Genomic DNA, 22,925 nt, shown 5'->3' on the forward strand with positions numbered 1-22,925 from the left:
ATTAGTCTGCAGATCACAGCATCAGGTTTCTCCCCGCGAGCCCAAGGCTTAAAAAGGAAAGAACTTTTGCTGGAGGATTGGGATTCTGGGGTGTTCGCACGGCTCAAAGAGCAGGGACTTGGCGACGTTCATCACGAGGCTTGCAATGAAGTGGCAGGAGCTGGGGCTGCTGCGGTGGTTTCTCAGCAGCATCCTCCAAGCGTTCCCCAGAGCCTCAGCGAGCAGCTCGGTCTTCTCCAGCAGCTGGAGAATTCATTACTCAACTGCAGCCACCCGCACTGGTTGGTTTGGGCACCTGAGCTAGGTTGGTTGCTCACTTTGCAGTGGACTCCAACCTGCTTATTTAGCCATCAGATGCTCCACCACGAGCAAAGGCAAAGCGTCCAGTCCTGATGTGCACACCAGCAGAGGATGGATCTGGCACTTTTGCCTGTCAGCCCTTGGACCCGGGCAGTCGAGGCTCCTCTGCAATCCACGGGACGAGACATTTTGGTTCTTAGAGAGAGGTCACTGAGAAGTAGTCTTGACACATGGGCCTCTGTATCTTGCTGTACCATGGCCTGGGGAAGCGCAGATGGGCTTGAGAAGCTTGATATGAAAAATGACAGCAACCGGCCTTAGGCAAGTACAGGCCAAATCAAGCAGAATAACATGAGAGCCTCTTCATCAGGTGCCATGGCAAACACAGGCTTCTGTCCTTGGCTCGGCTGAGACATAGCTGGAGGAGGTGGGGCTGCCTCTCAGAGCTCTTTGACTACAACATCTTTTTTTCTCCTCAAGTGGACTGCAAGGTTTAAATGCTTCCCTTATGTTCAGAAAATCAGACTAGAAAACCTCTCAACCATACGAGTCTCCTTGAAAAAAAATAAAAGCATTGGCACAGCCATCAACACAGAGGGGAGCGCGAGGAAGCTCCTCTCCGAAAACACGGCGCGGCAGACAGGGCTGGTGTAACGACAGCTTGGAGCTGCTTTGCCTCGCAGGAGAGTGCTTTCTTGGGTTGCAGCAAGCAATACGCCTGGCTTGCCTCCTGCATTTAAGATGAATAGACCCATACCGTTGATCAAACGCTGCGCTACCCTCGTGACCAGAAAAATCGACATCGCTGGGAACAGCATGGTCCTGAGAGTGGATCTTGGCTAACACCTGCAGCCTGAGCGGTGAGGTGGAAGGACAGGGACACGGGCTCCTCTCGATGGCTTCCCAGCATCCGTCTGAGACAAGCCTCGTAGTTTGTCCAGACGAGCCCGTCTGCTGAGGCAGTAATTGCGTGGGATGGGAGGTGGGAAGGTCACGCTGGTCTTGCAGAGCCCTCGCCAGTCCTTCCCTCCTCCTGGTGAGCACCCCTGCAGCCGCGGGGATGTGTTCTCCAGCCCTTCACCTCATTATCACCATCTTATTGCAGTAAGAGAGCCCAAATGAGGTTTGGAAAGGTCCTCGTAGGTCACAGTGTCAAGTGCCTTGTTATCACGGGCACTCTGTAGTTTAATCGTCTTCCTAAGGTCCTCTTAAACCGAAGCTGGATGTCTCCGGACCCACCCGGCTCAGCAGAAGGGCACAGTGCAGAGGAGGGCATCGATGCTGAGCGAGAGAAGGGAGCTAGCAGTAGAACCGGCTCCCCTGAATTGCTGCGTACTGGCCTTGCTAATACTGCGAAGCATCACGTGCGAGACAGGAGGGAGGAGAATCTTGTGGCCTCCCTAGAGTTGAGAATATTTGTTTTTTCTTAAATGTACATTGATTGTGCCACAAGGGAGAATTTGGGTTGGAGAAGCCAGTCACAGAACCCCTCTGGTTTTTTGTCTTTAGCCTGTGAGTTTACAACTTAAATGAAAAGAAGAGAAAAATCCAGCAGAAGCAACAAGAACCAAACGATATGATCTTTGTTTCTAAATTTTACTGTGTTACAGGGATGGAGCACCATCCATCCTGGTGCACAAGACTTCTGGGAAGCCGAGAAGGACAAGGTATTCCCATTTCAATATTACCAGACAAGCCGCCATGCAGCTACCACGTTTGTATTTCTCTTTTTTAAAAGATAAATAAAAAAAACAAAGCCACAAAGAAACCTAGCTCCCAAACCAAATCCATTTGAAAAATGTATTTTTGTCATCTCCACCATGGTTTATTTGACTAATCCCCAGTGGGAGTAGGGAGTGGACTCCAGAGGTAAGGTCCTAGTTTTTTTTAGTCAGGGGTCTCCTCACTACTGAAGATTTTCCTTCACACAAACATCCCATATTGCATGATTTTTTAAAAAAGCTGATAGGCTTGAATACTTGCTCCTTCTTTCCTTTTCCCTACCCCACCTGCTCTTTTTTCCTGCATCTCAAGAAACACATTCCTCATTATTTCCTGAAATGGCGATGCGTCCTTTAGCATCTCTACTAAGAAGGAGCACCAGCCTGTCAGGTCCTCAGCAGGTCCAGGGAAATACTGATTGCAGTAAACTGCAGACATCTACCACCAGGCTTCTGCCCGTGGAGATCAGAGACATGGAGGACTGCTATGAAGCTGCATGACTGGCAGCTCTTAGACACTTTTGCCTGCTCGCAAAATTACATACCTTGGATGTCCTCTCAGTTCTGCTGAGCTTCTGAAGCACAGGCTGCAAGGACGGCTGCATCCGCAGGGAAGTCCAAGTCTTGGAACCCACAGAGTACAAGAGCCTTGAATGCCAAATGCAGATCCCTGCGCCTTTCAGGACAACGTGATGGGCTTGCCACCCCTGGAGCTGTATGATGCTTCAGGGTGAAGCCAAAACTAGGAAAGGGGAGACACTAGATTTGAAACGTGTTCGACCTCTGGATCCTGAAGAGGGACTTTGGGAGCGCCACACCTGAAGAACAAGGTGACAGTAAGGTGACCATCGGAGGGGACTTCATGTGTGCACTGGCAGCTGTACCCCAAGGCCAGGCACAGAGCTGTTGCAGGAGCAAACCTGTTGCTCACATGAAGAACGAAGCTGTTCCCGCTTCGTTCCTCGAGCTGCCCGTAGGGTGAGAAAATAGCATCCACCCCTGAGTCAACATCTAGAGGAGTCGCTGCCTCGCAGGCATCCCCGAAAGCTACATCCAACAACCAGGGCTGGGCAGGCGTCCTGCATCGTTTCCAAGTGAGGAACAGGTCGGGTTCATAAACACCTGGTAACGCGCGTCCTGGGAGCAAGCAGCAGCTGAACTTCACGTAGGACGGTCACCTCATCCTGCAGCCTCGGTGAAGACCTGCGCGTGATCCAGCTTCTCAGGGGGAAAGGAGGATAACGGCATCTCTGAGCTCAGCACGGGGAAACAGTCCCTGCTTTCCTGCAGCCCAGAGAGCCCGGGATAGAGGATGGATGGAGGTCATCCGAGCTGCGGGGGGGGGGATCGCTCGGCTTGTCCTGGTTTTGGAGAGGGCCGTCTGGTCTTGGAAACACGGAGGGTAGCAAAGCAGGTAACACTCTCCCTGGCAAGGGCTTGGTTTATCTTTGGACCTGACATACTCGGTGAGAAGACGCCATCTGCTCTGCCTGGTGTGTCATTGCTGCCGGCAGCCGACTGGGCAGGGGCGAGCGTCAGGGGTTTTTCGTGGGGCTACGCAGGCTGGGATGAGTCAGCTTTCCGCTGACCGGCTCCGCAGCGAGCAGCGGCACCAACTTTCTGGTGTAGCGGCTCAAAGCCCAGATCAATAGAAAGAACTACTTGTATGTATAATCTCTTTCCGTCTGTCTCTTCCATCTATCGTTTTTATCAGCTAGATTCAGCCTAATCACTAGCAAATGCTGTCGTGATGACCTGTAAGATTCACTCTGCTATAACCCTTCAAGTGTACCTGATTCTCCACCCCCAAGAACGTGACTGTTGGTTTTGATGAGGTTGAGATTTGCAGATTTAAGGCTTTAAGTGGCCACCGTCTCCCCAGACCTCTGCAATGCTTTCCCACAAATCCCAAGTCACTGGTGCCTGAGCAAGAGGATGTGTTTTTTGGACTAACACCCCTTCCCGGCGGAGTGGCCCCAGAGGTGGAGGTGGTTGATCTCAGAGCAAGGAACCACGCTTTGTACCTTTATCCTTGAGACCTGCTGTGACTGTGCATCAGGCCTTTGGCATTTAAGTCATTTTATAAAATCCCATTTGTTGTGGGTTTGCCTTTCTCTTAGGCTTTTCTGTTATTTAGTAGGTGTTTTATCTTTTCTAATGTGCCCAGAGGAGTTTTGGTGCATCTGTGCTGTTGAAGAACGGTTGGCATTAAGCAAAAATTTCTAGCCTTTTGATGATTGAGAAAGCAGGAGTAGGGGTGGGGGGAGAAATTTAAGCAGGATTTTATGTTGGCCTGAAAAAGTGAACAGAAGAATCCGTGCCAGACAAGAGCCAGATGGACAAAAGCCACAACACAAATCTGAGCTCTGACAGCAGCAGCTTACCTGGCTCTGGCAGACCAAGGAGAAAAACGTTGCGTGGGCCTTGGGAGCCTCTGCAGCCCATAAACTTAAGAGCAGTTTGCAAAAAAATAACCTCTTGCTTTTTGCATAACAGCTTTCACATGGAAGAAGTCTGAACAGTGTTGACGTGCAGCAAACAGCAACGCTGCACTGGCGGCTGCTGCAGGAGGGGAGGGCGAGCGGTGGTGGAAATCAGACCCAGGCTTTTGCACGCTGGGGTGGAGCTGGGTTAATGGGATCAGCATCCATATAGGACTCTTTTAGCATGTGTCTTAATTTCCTGGGTTTCAAGAAATAAGTTTTATATTCTAGGTTTTTATTTTTGCACTTGGCATAGAGCTGGTCCCACTGATTGCCTAAAAAGCCTTACTGTGTTACAGACAGCTCTGATTTCCCTAGAACAATACCTGGGCCCCTGCTGCTTTCTCTTAACATCACATAACCAGCTTCAAATTCAGCAGAGAGGTAAAGTGTTAGGATAATTGTCAATAAATAGCAGGACTTTTACATTACTGAATGCCTCATTCAGTCCTCAACAAAGAGCTGGATAAGTTCAGGGAGTTGACTCTCATGACCAGTGATGGAAACTCCTGTTGCTTGGGCTGTTCTCAACTAGACTGGGCTAAAACGTACTGTGGGAAACAAGTGTCCGGAAAAGTGTGTGATCTAGGGTATGTAACGTGATGATTGAGAAAGAGATAGTTACTGATGTAACTGTCTGCATAAAACTACTTTCCAGGTTTAGGGAAAGCGTGTGTGCCGGTTTCAAAGGGAGATCATTAATAATAATGTTATTAGCATCTAATAAGTGTTTTTCATCTATGTACTGCTCAGACATTAACTCATCAGCATGTGACATGCTTCTGGCTAGATTACTCCTGCCACACAGGATTTGGGACAGGTCTCTCCTGTCTGTTTAGAAATTGCCCAGAGGCAAAGACAGGGTGGTGGTTTGCATAGAGCGCCTGCCGGCAGATCCCTGCTCCCAGCTCCTGTCCCACGGTAGCACCGTCCTGCAGAGCCTTGCGGCTGCCGTCAGCATCACTGCTGGACCAGGGAACGAGATGCGTGACATGACCTCTTCGGACATTCAGCACTAACAGGCTCAGAAGACGCTTGAACTCTGGACTTATGCTTTAAACAGACAAATTTCCCTTTTATTTAGGATTCCCTTATGCTATCACTTCACCACCTTGTTTTCTTCCCCTGCGGCGGTACCCATCCATTTCCCTCTCCCGCAGTGACTCCCTGTGTAGCTTCCTTTGCTTTTCATCACACGTCTTTAACCTTTTTGCTTCCAGGACTTCTCCCTTTGCAGAAAAGGGAGTTTCCCAGCAGAGACCAGGTCCGAGTGGGAACGTCCCTCGCGGTTCTCCCAGGGGAGCACACACGGAGCAGCTCTCCCAGACCAGGGCTGCTCGGCAGCTTCCCCAAACCTCACCCCCCTTTGGACTATCCAAGCCCGAGCCCCCACTGACCACAGTGGTGGAGAACAAGACATCAGATGTCTGTGTGATCCTACCGGTCTGAGGATGCTTTAGGTTTTCATGGTTAAGTAACGCCCGTAGCTCCGTGGAGCTTCATGGTCCCAGCTCAGCCCGTGACACCGTGGCCGGGAGCCCTGGGCTGACCCTGTCCCTTCTCTGTCCCATTCCAGCCGTCCAGGAGGAGAGGCAGCGGGGAAAGGACCGCAACGAGAACGAGGTGGAGTCGACAAGTAGCGCTAACGAGGACATGCCCGTGGAAAAGATCTTGGAAGCTGAACTCGCAGTGGAGCCAAAGACAGAGACGTACATTGAAGCGAATATGGGCTTGACGCCGAGCTCGGTAAGGCACCTCTCCCCGTGGCTCCATCCCCGGCACACGGGGCAGAAGGGATGGTTTGTGGGGCGTCGGGATTGACCTAGCACGAATACAGCAGCGAGCCTAGGACAGAGAGGGGGTTCGCTTACGGGAAAAGAAATATTGCTCAGAAATGCAACTTCTTAGCTCTGCTGCAGACACCGTGTGTGAGCATAGGTGAGAGCGTGAGGAAAGCAAACCCCTCTGCCCCTGCTCAACCACCAGCACGGGTACTTTTCTGTCTCGCAGCCATAGGGAAGGAACAGATTCTGTAAGGTGTAATTAGAAGGGCTCACAGAGATTTTTGTTTTAGTTAACGGCCCTTAGTGCTAAAAGGCAGGAAGACCCTTCATGCTCTGAAGAGCTCAGAGTCCAATCAAGCCAATAAACAGAGCTGTGTGGCTGAAGTGCAAAGAAATAAGAGCTGTAAAATTAGGGTGTGACTTTTCAGATGCAGAATTATACAGCTGCTTGGCTCTAAGAAGAGAAAGTCTGGAGAAGTTTACTTTCAAGTTCCTTTCCCATTTAGAAGCTTGTATTATAACTGGGCCTGCTTGAAGCATCTGTACTCTAACAGGGCCTTGTGTAAACATGAGACAGCTGACAGGGAAAGAGGAATAGAGAAGCTGTGATGAGGGAAACTGTCTTCGTCCCTTTCCTAGCAGATTCCCTTATCAGCAGGTTATAGCCTTGCTTAGAGAAAGCCTCCCTGCAAAGCAGCTACCTCCAGATATGAGACCCAACCTATCCTGAAATTCTGTTTCTAGGATAGACCCTATGCAAAGCCCACATAAAGAGCCCTATTGCAGAGAAAGTACTTGCTGCCCAGCCTAGGCAGCATTTAGGATGCAGTCCCCATTCCTTGTTCCCGTGAAAGTAGTGGGAATAGGGAAATGCCTCTAAAAGGTAGGACTGCAATTCAGGCAACTAATATAGCAGTAGGGGCAGGAGTGGGGCTAATTACCCCCACCCCGCGTACACCGACAGAGCCCTGGGATACTGGGGGACTGGGAAGACTCAAAGCAAAGAGATGGAGAGGGAAAAAAAAAATTGCCGTGCGCCATTGCGTGTGCGCTTTTGGGGCTGGGGTCAGCTGCACGTGTTTAATTTCTCATTTGCCTTACGGCGATGCCTTCTGGCAGGCACACACCATCCCACGGCATTGCTCTGTTAGCAGGAGGGGGCACTGCCGCTGCAAGGGGTCATCAGGGCTGCGGAGGGTATAAATTGCCCCAAAACCCTGCTAGTTATCACTTGCTGCTGGGAAGGGGAGAGGCTGGAGTAGGGGGGCATCTCCTGGCTACCTAGTAGTCCTTCGGAGGGGGCACAGAGGTAAAGCTGGGGCTCTGGGAGAGCAGGATCATCCGCTGAAATATCCCTCTGCATTTCCTATTGCTCTGTGCTAGGTGTCTTTGAGGTTGAGATGATGAAATGCAGCTATTTCTAGCAAGTGGAAGGACTCTGCAGTATTTATTTTCTGCTACAATAATACTTTATCTCTTTCTATGAGGCTTGGAGGATTGAGCCAGGAATACCTTATCTGGCAGGGCTTGACAGGAGATCTCAGAGTCAGGCCGCTCCGTGTAGGAATCTAAGTCTTGACTGCTTCTATGGGATGCTCTTTTTGGCCTTTACCTACAAGGACCCTTTACGGCTGCTGGCTTGCTAGGTGAGGCTTTTCAGTCCGTAAGTCTTCCTGCTATGGACAGAGCAGATCCCTCCGTGCAGGAGATACAGGGCCATGGTGCTCGCCTGCATTTGAGAGCCCGGTTGCAGCCTGCAGGCAGCGATGCCCTCCGACCAGAGCAGCCGTGAAGCTTGCAAGGGGCTTTTTTGGAGGAGACAGCTCAGCCGTGGTTAGTGAGGGGCTCGGAGAGGCTCTGACGGCTATCAGAATTAAAAATACTTCAGGGGAGTTGTAGCCAGCGTTGTGCTGACTTGAAAACAAACCCCAGAGAGCGAGCTGAAATAAATGGCTTCGTCTGGCACTGCATCTCCTCAAGCCTCTTGTAGCAAATTGAAAGCTGGTTCCTGCATAATTCAACACGCATTACTGTGAACAAGGATGTGTGTTGCATCTAAATAGAAGCAGGAGGCTTGTTGAAATGCCCTATTATTGTCAAGCGGCTTCTGTCGATGAGGTGACATTTGTAGCAGGTTTAGCAGATGTATGAGATCAGCAGCTCGCAGTGACGAGGCCACTGGATGAGGCGAGGGAAGACGGAGGAGCTGCCCTCCTCCCACCCAGCCCTCCCCAGAGAACCCATGGGATGGAAAGGCAGACAAATTCCATCCCTAATAGACACGAGGTAAAAGAACCAAGCTGTTTCCTATTAGCCTGGTCCGTTGGGTCCTTTTATTTGCACCCCTGCACCTTAGTTCATCTGCATTGAATGCTGCCAGCGTGCTGGGGAGCTCCAGCGCTTGCAAGGGTGTTTCCACTGGTCGGTGCCAGGCTGGGATGGAGGTGGCAGGGTGGTGGGAGTTAACACCCTTCTCTCCCAGATGCTCTCATGTCTGTGACCGTCACCTTGTGCCACGGTGCCCGGGCTGCTCTGAGAGCAGAAATTCCAACTCTGCTTTGCCAGGCTGGCTCTGGCACTGATTTTTTCCACCTAGGACAGTGTGGGACCCAACGGTGGGGCTTCAGCACGGTCCTTGGAGCTGGTACAAGGGGAGGGCAGCGGGGGCTGCAGCCTGTGAGCTGTTGTAGCAGCCCTGGTATCTAAACACGTACGTGACCAGGGAGGGGACTCATGGCTCTGTCTTGACACCTTGATTGACACCAGAGAGGATGGGGTTAGATTCATGGTTTGAAGCCCATGATGGGGAAAGGGGAGTACAGTGGGGTGTGATCCTTGTGGGTGGCACGGACAGGATGGGGAAGGATGCTGAGCCAGGCAGAAAGGAGCTAAGACAGAGGGATGTGCCCCTGCAAACCTGCTCTCCTGCCTTGGGTGGTAGGAGACTGCCAAGGCCAGCATTTCGATGACCATCACCAAAACACTCACTTGAAGTAACTGCACCAATAGAGCCCCTGATAACAGCTCTTAAGACGCTGCGAATAGCTGCTAATTGCGACGGTTGTCTGGCTGCTGACCATGGCAAAGGGGATGAACCCTTTGGGAGTCTCCCCCAAGCCATAAAGGAGCATGGCTGCAGGATTCCTCCACACCGTGTGTCCCAGGCAGCCCCCAGACCCCATGTAATCCCCATCCCTCGGGAGCTGGGGACCGGCCATACGCCCTCGGCAGGTACCCGTCCCCAGGCAGTACGACGGGGTGCAAGGATGGGTATGCCTCTGCCCCGTGTCCCCGGCAGCTGTGAAGCTGGGCTCCGGCAGTGTAAGCACCACCTCGGATGGGCTCCTGGCCACTGAAAGGCAAAGCCTGTAACTGAGAGGTGTTATCCCCATTAGCTCTTAATTGGCCTTTGAGCCGCTGGTTTCAAGTCACCATTTTCTGGAAGATGCCTCCAAGCTCCGGTTTTCCAGAAGGATCAGGTGCCTGCGTGTCCTTTCATTCTGTCACACTCCGGCACCGTGCCCTTGCTATTTACTGCAGGAGGGGATTTGCTTACCGTGCACGGGGAGCGTTTCTAGCACCGCTTTGCAGATCCCCTCCTGGATACAGGCAGGGTCCTTTTGGCCTCCAGGGATGATACTTTTAGCTGCCTCTCAAGCTATGGTGATTAAGTTCTGCCGGGAAGCACCGTGGTGGTTCCAGGAACTGCCATCTGAGGTGTAATTAAAGGCTGGGCGCCTCGCTGAGGCTTTGTACGAAGCACTGAAGGCCGGGTACAGCTTGTGCTGCCTGCAGAGCAACGGTGATACAGCCTGGGCTGGGAGAGCCAGAGCCTGGCTCGCTGCATCAGAGCGAGTCCTAGAGATGGTGACAACCTTCCCAGAAGCAATCCCTGATAAAAAGCTTTGGCAAAACCGTCTAACTTTCCTACAATACCCCTTTCATGGGGCTGTGCAGGCACTTGTCGCTTCATGGGTTAGGTTCTGCTGGAGCGTGGGGTCTCCCGTAGGTCGTGTCCCACTCCGGGGCATGCAGGGGTCCGTCCCCATCCCGCCCCGTGGGAGCCGGGATGCCTGAGTTTTCCACCCGGCTGCTCCAGCTTGCTGACCAAACTCAGCCGATTTGAGGCTGGTGATGTTCCTATAGCCTGGGCCACGGGTGTCCCTTCTTACCCTTCCTGCAAACACCTCTGAATGCTGATGTTCCCTGTGTTTCCAGTGTAACACTTAACCCTGCAAAGCTCCTCCTCACACCCAGTTTAGGGTTTTCCTGTTGTCCAAAGGAAATCCCGTCTTATCTCCCTCTCCCGGCGAAAAGCCCAGTCCCTGCTCCTGTCTCCTTCCTGAGGAAAGAGCCCCAGCTCCCTCGGAGCGAGACTCCCCTGCCCTTGTGCCCTTCGGGGAGCTGCTGGAGATGGGCAGAGCAAGGAGGGAAAATCTCCGTAACGATGCTCCCCGCTCCTCAGCTGCGCTGCTGAACGCGAGCCCATTCCCATCCATCTCCGCACGCAACAGGTGAAAATACTTCGAAGGCGGGTGCCCCTGAGCTTGCCAGATGCTGGTTATTTTAAGCCTGGAGAATGGGAGACGTTGGCCACTGAGGCACAGAGTTTGTGTTTGCTGCCAGGGGACGGCGGAGGGGACTGGGCAGGGGTCCGGGACGTGGCTGTGGGGTGGTGGAGTGAGATTTAGCAGCGTGGTCCTCGTCTGCCCAGCCTGGGAGAAGGGTTTGCCATAGCACAGTCAGCTCGTGGTGAGGAATGGCCTTGCCCTGCTGAAACTGAGACTTGCAGGAGGGAGAGGTTACGCCGGCGTTCGTGTCTGCTCTGCCTCTGAATTCACACCCCTTCCCCCTGCGATCCAGGGCTGAAGTAAACACTCCTCCTCCGATTTGGAAACTGCTCTTTTAAGGACATGGAAGAAAAATAATAGTACAATCAAAGCTGCTAGATATCAGCAGGGATTACAGTGGGCTATGTGGACGGGCTCATACATCCCTGTCCAGAGAGGTAAACCCTATATACACACTTGTACTAGTGAGGACTGTCTTGGCCAGGGTTAGACAGGCTCTTCCAGTTCCTAATCGCAAGCCCACTTGAGCTGTTAGCAGTTCCTTTAAACAGGGATTTGGTGTGTTTAGGCTGACTGTCCTCCTTGAGAGCAGATGGTTTTTGTTACTGGATAATATTTCAAAGGAAAGGTTTTTCTGGGGTTTTTGTAATGCCCCCTCTGGTGCTGGTTTATCGAGCTCGGAGGTGCTGGCATGGGTGCAGAAGCCTGCCCATCCCTGGGCTGGAGCTAGTCTGGTTCACCAGTCAGTGCGATGGATATTGGGTCTCAACACTCCTGGTTCCTGTTTTGGAGCTTGCTAAAAACCACTTAAAACCCATGTGGTGGAGAAGCCAAGTCCCCTCCTTTCCCCGTGGCCGATAATGTCCACTTCTGGGGTGCTCCCGACTTTGGGGTCCTTCCCTGCAGCAAGAAGGCCGCAAGCCCCTCAGCTGCTCCTCCAGCCTCTCCTCTTCTCCTTGCTCTGCCTTCTCCGAGCCTTTCGATCTCCTTTTCTTGGCAGCCCAACGACCCAGTGACGAACATATGCCAGGCGGCAGACAAACAGCTCTTCACCCTGGTGGAGTGGGCCAAGAGGATCCCCCACTTCTCCGAGCTGCCCCTGGACGACCAGGTCATCTTGCTCAGAGCAGGTGAGTGGGAACCGTCCCCGCGTGGGCTCCGGCACGGGGCTGTAGGAGTGCTACATCTCGCCAGTGACAGGTATTACTCTTAGATTCAGGTCCCAGCAACGTGAAAGCCATTAACTGACTCTGAGTAATAGCCTCTGATAATTCAATCGCTAAATAGGATTTAAAAAGCCCCAAGGGATGTGTTGCTGAATGTGATTCAAAATGTTGCACCAGCTACCAATCAGCTGAAAAACGGCCCGGCTTCGTCTCTGATGAGCGAGGTGCTCGGAGATGTGCGGTGGGTGATTTAAACCAAGGGAACCATGCGCTGCCGTCCTCCCAAGCTGAGACTTGAAAGACCAAGTGGGCTTGGGACTCCATGAAATTTCATCAGACTGAAATGTTTGATCATAATTAAAACCAGAAAGGGGAGAAAAATATATCGCCCTCCTTCTCCCACCCACCAAGATGAAAATAAAATTCTCTAGGCTTATTTTAAATTTCCTTGTGCGGCAGGGGGTCTGCAGGAATGGAGGCTTTGGGAGGTGAAAAGCAGTTAGCTGTGAAAAGAGTCTTCTTCCATCGAGTAAATTCAAGCCCCTACTACTGGCAGGTTATGCACAAAGACCAGGGAGGGCAAGAAACCAAGAGCAGAGCTCAAAGAGGATGCATTTTAGGCATGAAGCTCTTTGCATAGCTCCAATCATCAGATAAGGTGTTAAAAAGGCTTTGGCTTGACGCAACGGAGAGTTTTGCTCCCTTAAACAAAGAGGAAGGCAAGTTGTCAGTGGGACAGATGAAGTGGATTCCAGCAAATGACAAACTCCATGTGAAGGCTGAGACGGGGAGAGGAAATGAGGAGACCTTGACAGCTGGCAGGGACCCTCCGCTTGGCAATGAGAGACACCGACCTTGGCTACTCAAAGTAGTCAAGGGACTTCAAAAGGCGAAGATGGAGGAGTCTGGTGCAGAGCAGAGGTGCAGCCTCAGAGCAGGGTGAGCCGGTGCGCTACCTGGAGTGAACCAGTCTGGCAGCCAAACCTAAGTAAGCCGGGAACTCTGAAGTCCCCGGTAGTTTTAAAAGCTCCTCTTGTTTCCCCAAAACGCACTTTTGTAGGGAATTGAAGAGGGGAAAACCCTGCAAGGTGTGTGCTCCTCTCTGCCGCCTTCTGGCCTCGGGTTAATGGCCTCTGTAGACAGACACTGCTGATTCATTTTGATGGCAGCGTTCCTGGCTTCTTACTGTGAAAAATGTGTGCCCCAACATAAATGCCCATAAAATTGGGCAGGGAAGTGCTTTAAGAACCAAGTGCAAGGTATTCATGTTGACACAAAATGTAGGAACTGCCGGAAAACTTGTGGTCCAAGGTCTGTCCAGGTCGCTTCAGGAGAAGGTATAAGGGCTCCAGAGTACAAAGGTGATGGGACCAGTGTTTCCCTTTTCCCACCACACAAACACTAGCTGTCATTCTGTTTAATAAGGCTGACTGTAGCCCAAATGCATAAATCTTAATACTTTCTGCAATTTTTTATTGACTATCAACCAGTATAACTGCGTACCTTGGCCCTACATACAAATACCCAGTCCCTCTTGCAACCTCTCTGAAATCCTTGACCTCAATGGTTTCTGGGCGATTAAGTCGCACCGTTTACTGGTGTAGGTTTTCCACTCTTCTTATATTACTGAAAGGAGATTTTTATAGTCGCATTTCATCTAATGGTTACAGCAGTAGGCTGGGAATGGAGAATTTGGGGGTTTTATTCTTGCTGCAGACTTGGCCAAGTCCCATGCCCTCCCTGGACGGCTCCTGCTAGCACTTTGGTGAAGGTGCTCCTCTGATTTTTCTGTGGGTTTGAGTATTGCCAGAGCGGGCTCACGGCCCTCCCTGGAAAATACAAAAAGTGTATTTTTGAAGAGGGTCTCTAGAGCCTCTTGTGAGAGTGGGTGAGCAGGGGAAGCATCTCTACAGAAATCTTTGAGGGCTTTCTGCAAATATTGCGGGGAAGAACTGAATTCAGTCAAAAAGCTGCCGCCTTCTTTTGTGAAATGGAAACAAAACCCACAGCAGTTCAAGGTTTTCCTTTCTCTTTAGAAGAAGGCTAATGAAAGCTGGAGACTTTCTGCTGTCATGTTCTCTCCTTTGTGCTGGTGCTTGTTAGGACCAGCTCTGAGCTGGCACCCTGGAGGGGCCGCTCCGTAGGGCAGGAGAGGGGGCTGCAGACCCCATCGCATCCCAGGTCTCATGGTAGCTCTAGCCCCATGGCCATGGGGTGGACTTAGCACCTGGAGCGGCTCCGATGGGCTCCCTGCCCCAAGCGTCTCTGTCGGGGCCTCAGATAACCTCCCCCACGTCTTTTAACCAGTGGCTCTATCTATTATTGAGTGGGGAGAGCGGCCTGCTGAGAACAGCTGCCCATGAAATATTTAAGCTAAGAGCGTCAGTCGGGTTCAGTCATGCATCCTTGGAGGCAAAATTAAGTGGAGCACGCATCTTTGGAGGAGTGGTGCTGGATGGGCCGGCAGTAGTTTTCCTCTAATCCTGAATCATTTAAAAATCTTCCCTCTCTGAGCTTTTTGGAAGAGAAGGAAACCCAACTTTTTAAGCCTGTTTTCCCTTGGTTTTCTTGTTTCCAGGCTTGCTGTGGCTGAGACAGGAATAACCTGATGTTTTCTCTGCATTGAGGCTGGCCTGGCAAAGGATGCTGAGCGCTATATCTCTGCAGCTGCAGTTCATTTTATAGGGCTGGTGGGGAAACTTGGTAGTGAGATGGGTTAAGATGATGGTTGCTGCGTGGTCAGGTGCCTTCCCTACCCCAGAGGAGCCCAAGCATCCCCGGAGGCTGCAGCCACCTTGTTTGATGACAAAGGAGTGACAAGAGTCAAAGAAATCTGCTCTGCTTCTCCAGAGCTTGGGCCGAAACGCAAAACTCTTTGGATAGACTTGTTTGATCTCTAACTCAGATTTGCTGCCTGTTGTTACACGGCATTTTTCCTGCTTGCCTCTTTATCTTGTCAGCTCTTTGGGGATGCTCTGGTGAAAGCACCGGGTAGAAACAGGATCCTCATTTCAGCCAAAACATCCCAGCTCTAAATGGGAATAATTCAGCTGAAGGATGCTGATTAATCCAGCGCTCTTTAGCTGAAATAAGCCCAGCACAGATGTTGGCGGCACCCCGCAGCCTCACCACTTTCACATGTTCTTGGCGAGCCGGAGGCTGAATTTGGCACTGCTGGGGCTGTGCGGAGCCACGGCAGAGGGGTTTGGGTGATGGCCGAGAGTTAGGACAGACTTGTGAAAGCTGGTGCCATGGAGGGACGTCGCGAACCAGCTCTGGTTTCTGTTGGTGGGAGCTACGTGTGGAATTGGTGTGAGTCTGCATGGGACGGCTGGTGGGAAGCACCCACGGCACCTTTCTGGGGGTCTGGCTCTGCGAGGTCCTCTCCAGCCAGGGAGCGGGGTTCCTGCAGGCTCCTGGTGCAGTCCCACATCTTCTCCTCCGTCCTCCTTGGGTTTCACGGTGTTGCAATCCCTCTGCAAGTGCCAGGCCTCGCCCAGTAAATAGCCAAATAAATGTTCCCGTGATTGGGGTGGAAACATCCTGCGGCCACTTAGGAAAGAGTGAACTTTATTCCCTGTCAACATTTCTAATGGCACAACCCATCTCTGCAACAGTAGGTAAATACAGCACACGTGGACCTTGTATTTATTCCAGTCAGCGAGAAAAAGACGTGTTTCTGTTGCAGGAGAGGAGGTGAAGGATGTTGTTGCATTGCTTTTCCAGTCTGGGGAAAAAAACCAAACAACCCAATATCCTGATTTTTCTGGATCCCACCAAGCAGCCCTGTGTTCTGGACACCAGAACGTTTTCAGGCCGGTTACATCAGCCACATGATGAGTGTGAAACTCCCCAGGGTGGTAGAAGACCCATCTTGTCTCATCGAAGACGCCTCTTCTGGTTCAAAGACACCAAAATTTCCACCCTTCAAAACTTTACAGCATTTCTTCTTATTAGGGGTTTGTTTCAGGCATTCTTGAACTCAGCTGGTAGCAGATTTAAGAATTGGAAGACGTGTTAAATTAGGAAAGGGAGCTGGAAGGCGGGGAGGGAGGTCGCATCTCCCTTCCCTTTCCCATTTCTAACTAGCTCAAACTGCTCCCATGGTGTCCCGGCTCAGAGGATGTGTTTTCTTGTCTCCTGAAGTAGCATGTCCAGTAACCAATAAAGACAAAAGCTGATTTCCAGGCAGCTCTGGAAGGCTGTTAGTGGAGCAGTCATGGACACAGGACATCCCTGTACAGCGGCAGGCGAGAGGAGAGGCAATCCCTTCCAGTATTTATATGGCAGAAGCAACAAACCTGCAAGGGAGAGTTTTCGTGGTCCCAATTTGCACAGCTGAATAATGGTGAATGAACTTTTGTGCCCCATTATGGCCTGAAAATGAGCCCAATTAGCTGATACAAAGCGTTAATAGGTTTTTAACTGCTCAGAGGCACAGAGTATAAGGTCAGAGGGGTGCTCCACACCCACTTGTAGGTTCACAGCGAGAGGAGCAGGGCAGAGAGCTGTTTGCTCTGGTGCCTGCAAGGTTTATAGAGGAAACTGCTTCCCTTAATAGCATTATATTTTTAGTGCATTTGTTCCTTAACGGTTTTTCCTTCCCTGACATCCAAGAAAGGGTTGCCTTCCCCCTCCCTTCCCACATCCAGCCTCGTTACTCTAGCAAAGGCGGTTCTTGAGCGGTTTCCTCCTCTCTTTTTAGCGCCGGGGAAGTGACGTTGCCGATTCCTGAACCCGCCGAGGATCCCATGGCTCTAACCTGCGGCCTTGGTTGTTTTCTTCTCCCCAGGGTGGAACGAGCTTCTCATCGCCTCCTTCTCCCACCGGTCCATAGCCGTGAAAGACGGGATCCTCTTAGCCACCGGGCTCCACGTGCATCGGAACAGCGCGCACAGTGCCGGTGTCGGGGCCATCTTCGACAGGTGGGCAGGGGGAAGGATGGACGGTGGGGAGCGCGTCTCGGACCACCTTGCCTAGCCGTCCCCGTGCCGGTCCGCTTCCAGTCCCTGCATCGCAACCTGCTTGCGGGGGTCGGACGGAGCTGCGGTGGCACGTGGGCTCGTGGTCGGAGAAGCCCGGGCTGAGGGGTGTCCATCCCACGGCGTGCATGGAAATGTCACGGTCCTTGCTGCAGGCAATGACATTAAATCCTTCCCCTTAAACCTGCAGAAACCAGCAGCCCGAAATAGTCAGGGAGAGGGCTGCCCAGTGCAAATCAAAAGCCTCTTTCATGAGGTCCAGATGCCTTCTAATGTTACGAGGAGGCCACTTCTTTATTTCTTTTCATCTTTAATTGGACCAAGACATGATTTTATTTTCACAATGAAAAAACACCCAAAATACCCAGCAGGTTCCACATGCGTATCCCGAGGGCTCTTTAATCTCGTGCTTTGGGAAAGTGTTTTAAAGCCAGACTTCCAGGGTGTTTGACCCACAGTGTGGCTCCAGACGCTGCTTAAATGGTGGCTGATCTCTCTGCCCGAGACTCGTCTTGATACGGCTTAGCTGAAACCAAATCACGTTTGCTTCTTTGCTTTGCGAGGAAATTGTTCTTTGGACCCGGGTGACATCATTTGTTTCCTGTGAGGTCACAAGTGCAAGATCATGACTTCACTGCAGGAGCTAATGGGGAAAACTGGGCAATCAGTGGAAAATATTTCAAGACCGGCACCTGCAGCAAGAGCAAAGGGAGTAATAAAAATTACCGGCAGAGGAAATTGCCTTTAGATACCTGTTGGGTTTTTTTTTTATATATTATTATTTTTTATTTTTAGGCAGCTTTCTCAGGTGCCAAAGCCTCTCAGTGAATATATGAAGCCAGTTTTTACGGTCTCTGTTGTATCTCACAGGAACCATTGATGTTCCTAATGAGCTATTTTTGATACAGGAGGAAAATGAGGGCATATCCTCAGCTGGTATAAGCAAGCACTATCCCATGACTTCATTAACTATGCACTGGAGGACCTCACTCTGGGTCTGACACCTGGGTGTTTTTTCATTTCTTTTTAACGCTGACGCCTGTGATTTCTGTGTCCTTTGCAGAGTACTGACAGAACTCGTCTCAAAAATGCGAGACATGCAGATGGACAAGACAGAGCTAGGCTGCCTGCGAGCCATTGTCCTCTTCAACCCCGGTACATGCCGTTACCTTCTCTCCAGTCCTCTCTTGGCTGATGCTGTGTCCTTTTGGCTCCTTTTCTTACCTATAAAGCTCCATTGCAAATAACCGAGGGCACCCAACTCCCGAGGACAGGGCAAGAAGGAAGAGAGGCAAGAATGAAAGTCAAATTAAGTGCTGCACGTGCATCTGCCACCTTACGAGCATGTCCTTTGGAGGTCAGGGGTGGATCTGGATCCATGCCCAGGGTTGCTCTCCAGGCCTCCCTTTCCAAGGGGTGTTTTCTCCTTCGCAGAGGGCAGCACGGTTTCACGGTCCGAAATATTCTCCGTACAGGGCCCGGCCTTGGCTGGGACTTGGCTGCGATCGTCTGAGGAGATGGCGAATGCTGCTTTTGGAGCTGACTCCTACTGACGGGCTGAGTTCTCTGCTGAGCTTGAGGGGCTTTGGTTCGATCCACATACACAGTCTTCCTATTTTCAGTGTTTCAGCTGACTCTGTATAAAGAAAGTTCTGGCGCTTAAGGCAGTTGTCCCTGAATAGGAGCAAAAATGAATCTAGGTATCCTTTAAGACAAAAGTATGGGTTAGAGCAAAGTTAGAGCACTGACCTTTTCCTCTGTTTCCTGATCTCGACATCCAAGGGCTTTTATTAACTGCATTTCTGGAAAAGCCCTGTGCAGAGCCTGCAGAGGGTGAAAGGCATGAAACGGGCTTATAAAATACACAAGAACTTTCTTTTTTGTCCGCAGCTTGCTTAATTTTACAGACTCCAGGAGGCTTCGCGCTGCTCGTTTTTCCCCCTTGGCCCCAGCTGCCCGAGGGAAGAAGAAGGTTCAGTGCCGGGGGTTGTCTCCGGCGTTTCAGAGAGCAAAGCCCTGCTGCAGCAGGAGATAAACGGCCAGCCTGCAGATAGCTGTACAGCTCTGTTGGGGGGTTCTCTATATTTTAGAGCGAGTCAGTCCAGAGCAAAAGCAGATGCCAGCTGAGGACAGACCTCCACATCTGCAGCCACCCCTTCCCTTCCCTGTCCTCGCAGGAGCATGGTTTGTGCCCAGGCATGGCTCTTTCTTTGGCCTTTCCCACCGAACCCGGGCCAGGGCATTTCAGCAGGGTTTATTGCTGTTTCTTGGGTTTGTTTTTTTGCTTGACTTTTTTCTTCCCCCCCCCCCCCCCTCCTTGTAATCACAGTAATTTATTGTCTGTAATTTGGGATTAGCCGTATATGGTAAAAGAAGGGGAATCTGGAGAGGTTCCCGTGGCGCATGTGCTTGGGGATATTGATTGCTTGACTGTCCCTTTCACCCTACTAAAAACAGATCCTCGCCGTGTTGCGGGGGACCTGCCAGAGCAGGGGCTTTTTGTTTAGCCCTATTGCAGTGCTTCTTGCTGGAGGGAGAAATCCCACAAGCCCAGGACTTGAGGGCGACTTAAAGCCTTTAAATGAGGGTCCTGTGACCCCTGGAATGAGCCAGAACGGTTGGGGTTGGGGTGTGAGGTGGGGTAAAACAGATCTGTCATCACAGGGTAAACCTTTCAAGGCTTGAACGCTTCCTGGGAGGTGTTAGGTACTGCCCCAAATTCCTGGGGTTCAGACCCTGCGTCCACACTGTGCCCTGGTCTGGTGGTGCCGGGAGGGATGAAGGGGGCTGGGGGATGCACAGGAGGATCCTTGCCTGCCTGGAAAGCCTGGAGGTTTTTGGCTGATGGTCCTTTCGTTGCCTTTCAGACTCGAAAGGTCTCTCCAACCCGGCTGAAGTGGAGGCGTTACGGGAGAAGGTGTACGCGTCGCTAGAGGCGTACTGCAAACACAAATACCCCGACCAGCCCGGGAGGTGAGTTGCTGGCTGTGCCCTGACCTCCTGCAGCCTCATGCCGATGCAAAGCCCCATGCGATGGGTGCTGCAGCCCGGGCAAAGGGTGCTGCAGCCCGGGACGGGGTCCGAGTGCCATCCTCGGGGTCGCTGCACCTGCGTGCGGGTGCTGGGTCCCTTCCGTTTAGGGGTCTGTGTTCCCACGTCTCCTGGGAGCGAACGGCTGGCTGCAGAGAAAACCGCTCATTTCTACCTGGTTCAGCTGTGACCGTCCTTAGAAAATCCACTCTGTGAAGCGCAGAGAGGTCTTTATTCCCGTGCTACTAAACGCAGCGCAGCCAGGACGAGGTCAGGCAGTAACGGCGGTGCCGAGACCTGAGGAGTCCCGGCTCCTGCGGCCGCAGCAGTGGGATGAGCACATGGGGGAAGGGGTATCATTTCCCTTTTGGCAACCACGGAGAGCAAACCACAGCGAAAATAAGACGCACACGGAGTTAATTTTCAGTGGCAGATGAGCATCATTGCTGGGAAGTGAAAGCCTCAATTGATGCTCTTTTCTCCCCTCCCCGCCTCCCCCAATCCAGCTGGGAATGGGAGGGGGAATTAGGAATGCTTTCCTGGACCGCTCAGGAGCTGAGTGGGCGCATTTTCCCAGTTACAGCCTGAAGCTGGCAACTGCCAGTTAAGTTACTGACAGTCATTTGAGAAACCAAGCAAAGCGCTGGAAACTGCTGCTGGTGCGTATCATTGCTGAGGCGTGAATATTGGGAAAAACAGCCCAAACAACTGGGATTTGCAACTCACCTGCATTCCCGGTTTTGCGTGTCTGGACGGTTAAATTAAAAAAAGGATGCTTTTACAGCAATGAATGCAGTGGGCAGATCACACCCTCAGAAGTAATATTAGGCTTATTTTTCCCCCCCTTTGGGTACCAATGTGCTGGCAGATGAAAAAAGATGCATTGTTGAGGGGCTTCTTGGATGTCATGGTTGGCTTGTGGCAGGGAGAGGAGTTAGGATGAAGGTACCGTTGGGTGTGTTTGACTTTGTGGTGAGGAGGGGAGGTGGGGGATGAGCACGGAGCAGAGAGCAGGGGTGATTACCTCTCCTCTCCTGGGTGGTTTGTGTGGACCTCGGGCCAACTCTCAAGCCAACTCCTCTTCCAAAAAGCATTATTAAATTGCAGTTCCTAAGCAAATCCAGACCCAGACCCTGGACTTTGGCTGTTCGGGTGTTTCAGAAGAGCTCTGCTCCCCTTGGGGCTCACAACGAGCAGCCAGCCATACCTGGCACAAGGAAAGCTGCCTTGGGAATCGTGGCCGGCAGCTCTCCCGGATTATTCCCCCCGCGGGATGAACTCTTGGCTTTGCATAGGCGTCCAGTGTCCGCGGCCGAGTCGTGCAGCCCTCGCACGCCGCTGCTCGCTGCGGTGGGGCTGGGCAGGGGGCTGGCACGGGGACAGCACCGCTCTGCATCGACCAAACAACCGCGAAGCCGCTGTGCATGACTGAGCAAAGTCGCTGAGCCACCAGTCAAAAATCAGTTCCCCAGGGCTCTACCTCAATGATCAGCGATGTGTAAGGGAGCATTTTAGGTTCGGTAGCCTGCACCAAGGGCTCTGGAGTTTGATCTCTCACTGACCTTGGGCTGGGGACCTCCTCGTGTGATCCTCACACATTTCTTTGGTGACCTTTAAAGGTTTTTGCACCCTTAGGGCTGTCCTGAGAGCCGTGACTGGGCATTGCTGACCTTACTCCATCTTTACTATGGTGCAGGGCAACGGTGGAACAAGCCCGGGTGGCTCGGGAGGGGTTAACGTGTGGGCTGGGAGTCCAGAGTTGCACAAGAGCTAAACCAAGCTCTCAGGAGCTCTCTGCATCCTCCTGGTCTCGTGGCACAGCGTGATCACCATCTGGGGCTGAAAACAAGTTCTTCCTGTGGTTGAGCAAACGGCTGGTGGAGCCCGTGGCGGGTTCCCTCGCCGGCTCCACGCCGCAGCGAGCGCTTGCCTTCCCCGCCTCTTCAGACGCCCTTCGGTGCGTGTCTTCAGCCTAGTCCCCGGCCATCAAGAGCTTGCGAGCACCATGTAAACACCAAAAGGGAACTTCTCTGCAGCAGCGAGATGGAGGGAGGCATTCCTAGGAAAAACCCAGCTGTGCTCGCCTCCGTGCCAGCCCCTGCTCCTCTGCAGGGAGGGCACAGTGCCTACGTGACACCCGGCAGCCGCAGGGAATCGGGGCTATTTTCTTCCCTCCCGGCCGCAGCCCTGGCACGTTGTGCTGTGGGCTGGTTATCTCACAGTTAAACATATCCGAGGGCTGGAGCCATCATCTGGTTTGGTTTAAAGTGAAACTTCCTGAATGGGATGGTAGGACTGATTTGTTTTTCCTGGCTCTGCTCCCACCGTTCTCGCCAGCTCAGCAAAAAAAAAAAAAAAAATAGGGAGAGAGAAGTGTGCATGCATGTATAATATCTGTATGTTTGTGCATGTCTCTCTCTATGTGTGTGTTTTCTAGAGAGTCCCCTTCTCCCGGAGCTGGTTCCGGCCTTTGCTTATGTTCAAGCCCTGATTGTGCAGCAGTAAAAACAAATAAATGCACTCCCGACCGTTAAAGGGCCTTTTCCCCGTTTTGAGAGTGGGGAGGCAACATCCCGCAGCACCCGGGGTTGCTGCCTGCACCCCTGGGGCACGGGCGGTCAGGGTGGGGGCACCCCGGGTGGCACCTTGGGGTGCTCCAAAGCACCCTTGCAGGAGCCGGCGGCTTTCTCCCGGCTCCGCAGCCTGCTGCTACCCTCCGAGCCCAACGCACAGCAGCCTTTCCCCAGCATGGCTGGCCAGCCCTGGGGCTCGTCTCCTTCATCCCAGCTGGATCCCGCAGCACTGTCGGCTCTCCCCAGCCCCCCTGGCTCTCCCCTGCCCGGTTTTGCAGCCCTTTTCTGCCTGTCGGCTCTTGCCGGCATCTCGGG

The 22,925-nt window shown here is 52.2% G+C and overlaps 2 protein-coding genes across 3 annotated transcripts in view; one reads left to right on the plus strand and one right to left on the minus strand.

Annotated features, from left to right (window-relative positions):
* VAV2 (vav guanine nucleotide exchange factor 2) overlaps positions 1-22,925 on the minus strand; it is a 462,631-nt gene that overhangs the window by 412,387 nt on the left and 27,319 nt on the right. The window lies entirely within an intron of this gene.
* Positions 1-22,925, plus strand: part of RXRA (retinoid X receptor alpha) — a 119,775-nt gene that overhangs the window by 90,908 nt on the left and 5,942 nt on the right. For both annotated transcript variants that reach the window (XM_049833049.1, XM_049833050.1), the window contains exons 5-9: positions 6,081-6,250; positions 11,860-11,989; positions 16,818-16,950; positions 18,071-18,162; positions 19,875-19,980. In XM_049833049.1, coding sequence (XP_049689006.1) covers positions 6,081-6,250; positions 11,860-11,989; positions 16,818-16,950; positions 18,071-18,162; positions 19,875-19,980 — 631 coding nt within the window. The remainder of the gene's footprint in view (positions 1-6,080; positions 6,251-11,859; positions 11,990-16,817; positions 16,951-18,070; positions 18,163-19,874; positions 19,981-22,925) is intronic.

The sequence above is a fragment of the Accipiter gentilis genome, chromosome 29 (genome assembly GCF_929443795.1).
Source record: "Accipiter gentilis chromosome 29, bAccGen1.1, whole genome shotgun sequence".
Taxonomy (NCBI): domain Eukaryota; kingdom Metazoa; phylum Chordata; class Aves; order Accipitriformes; family Accipitridae; genus Astur; species Astur gentilis.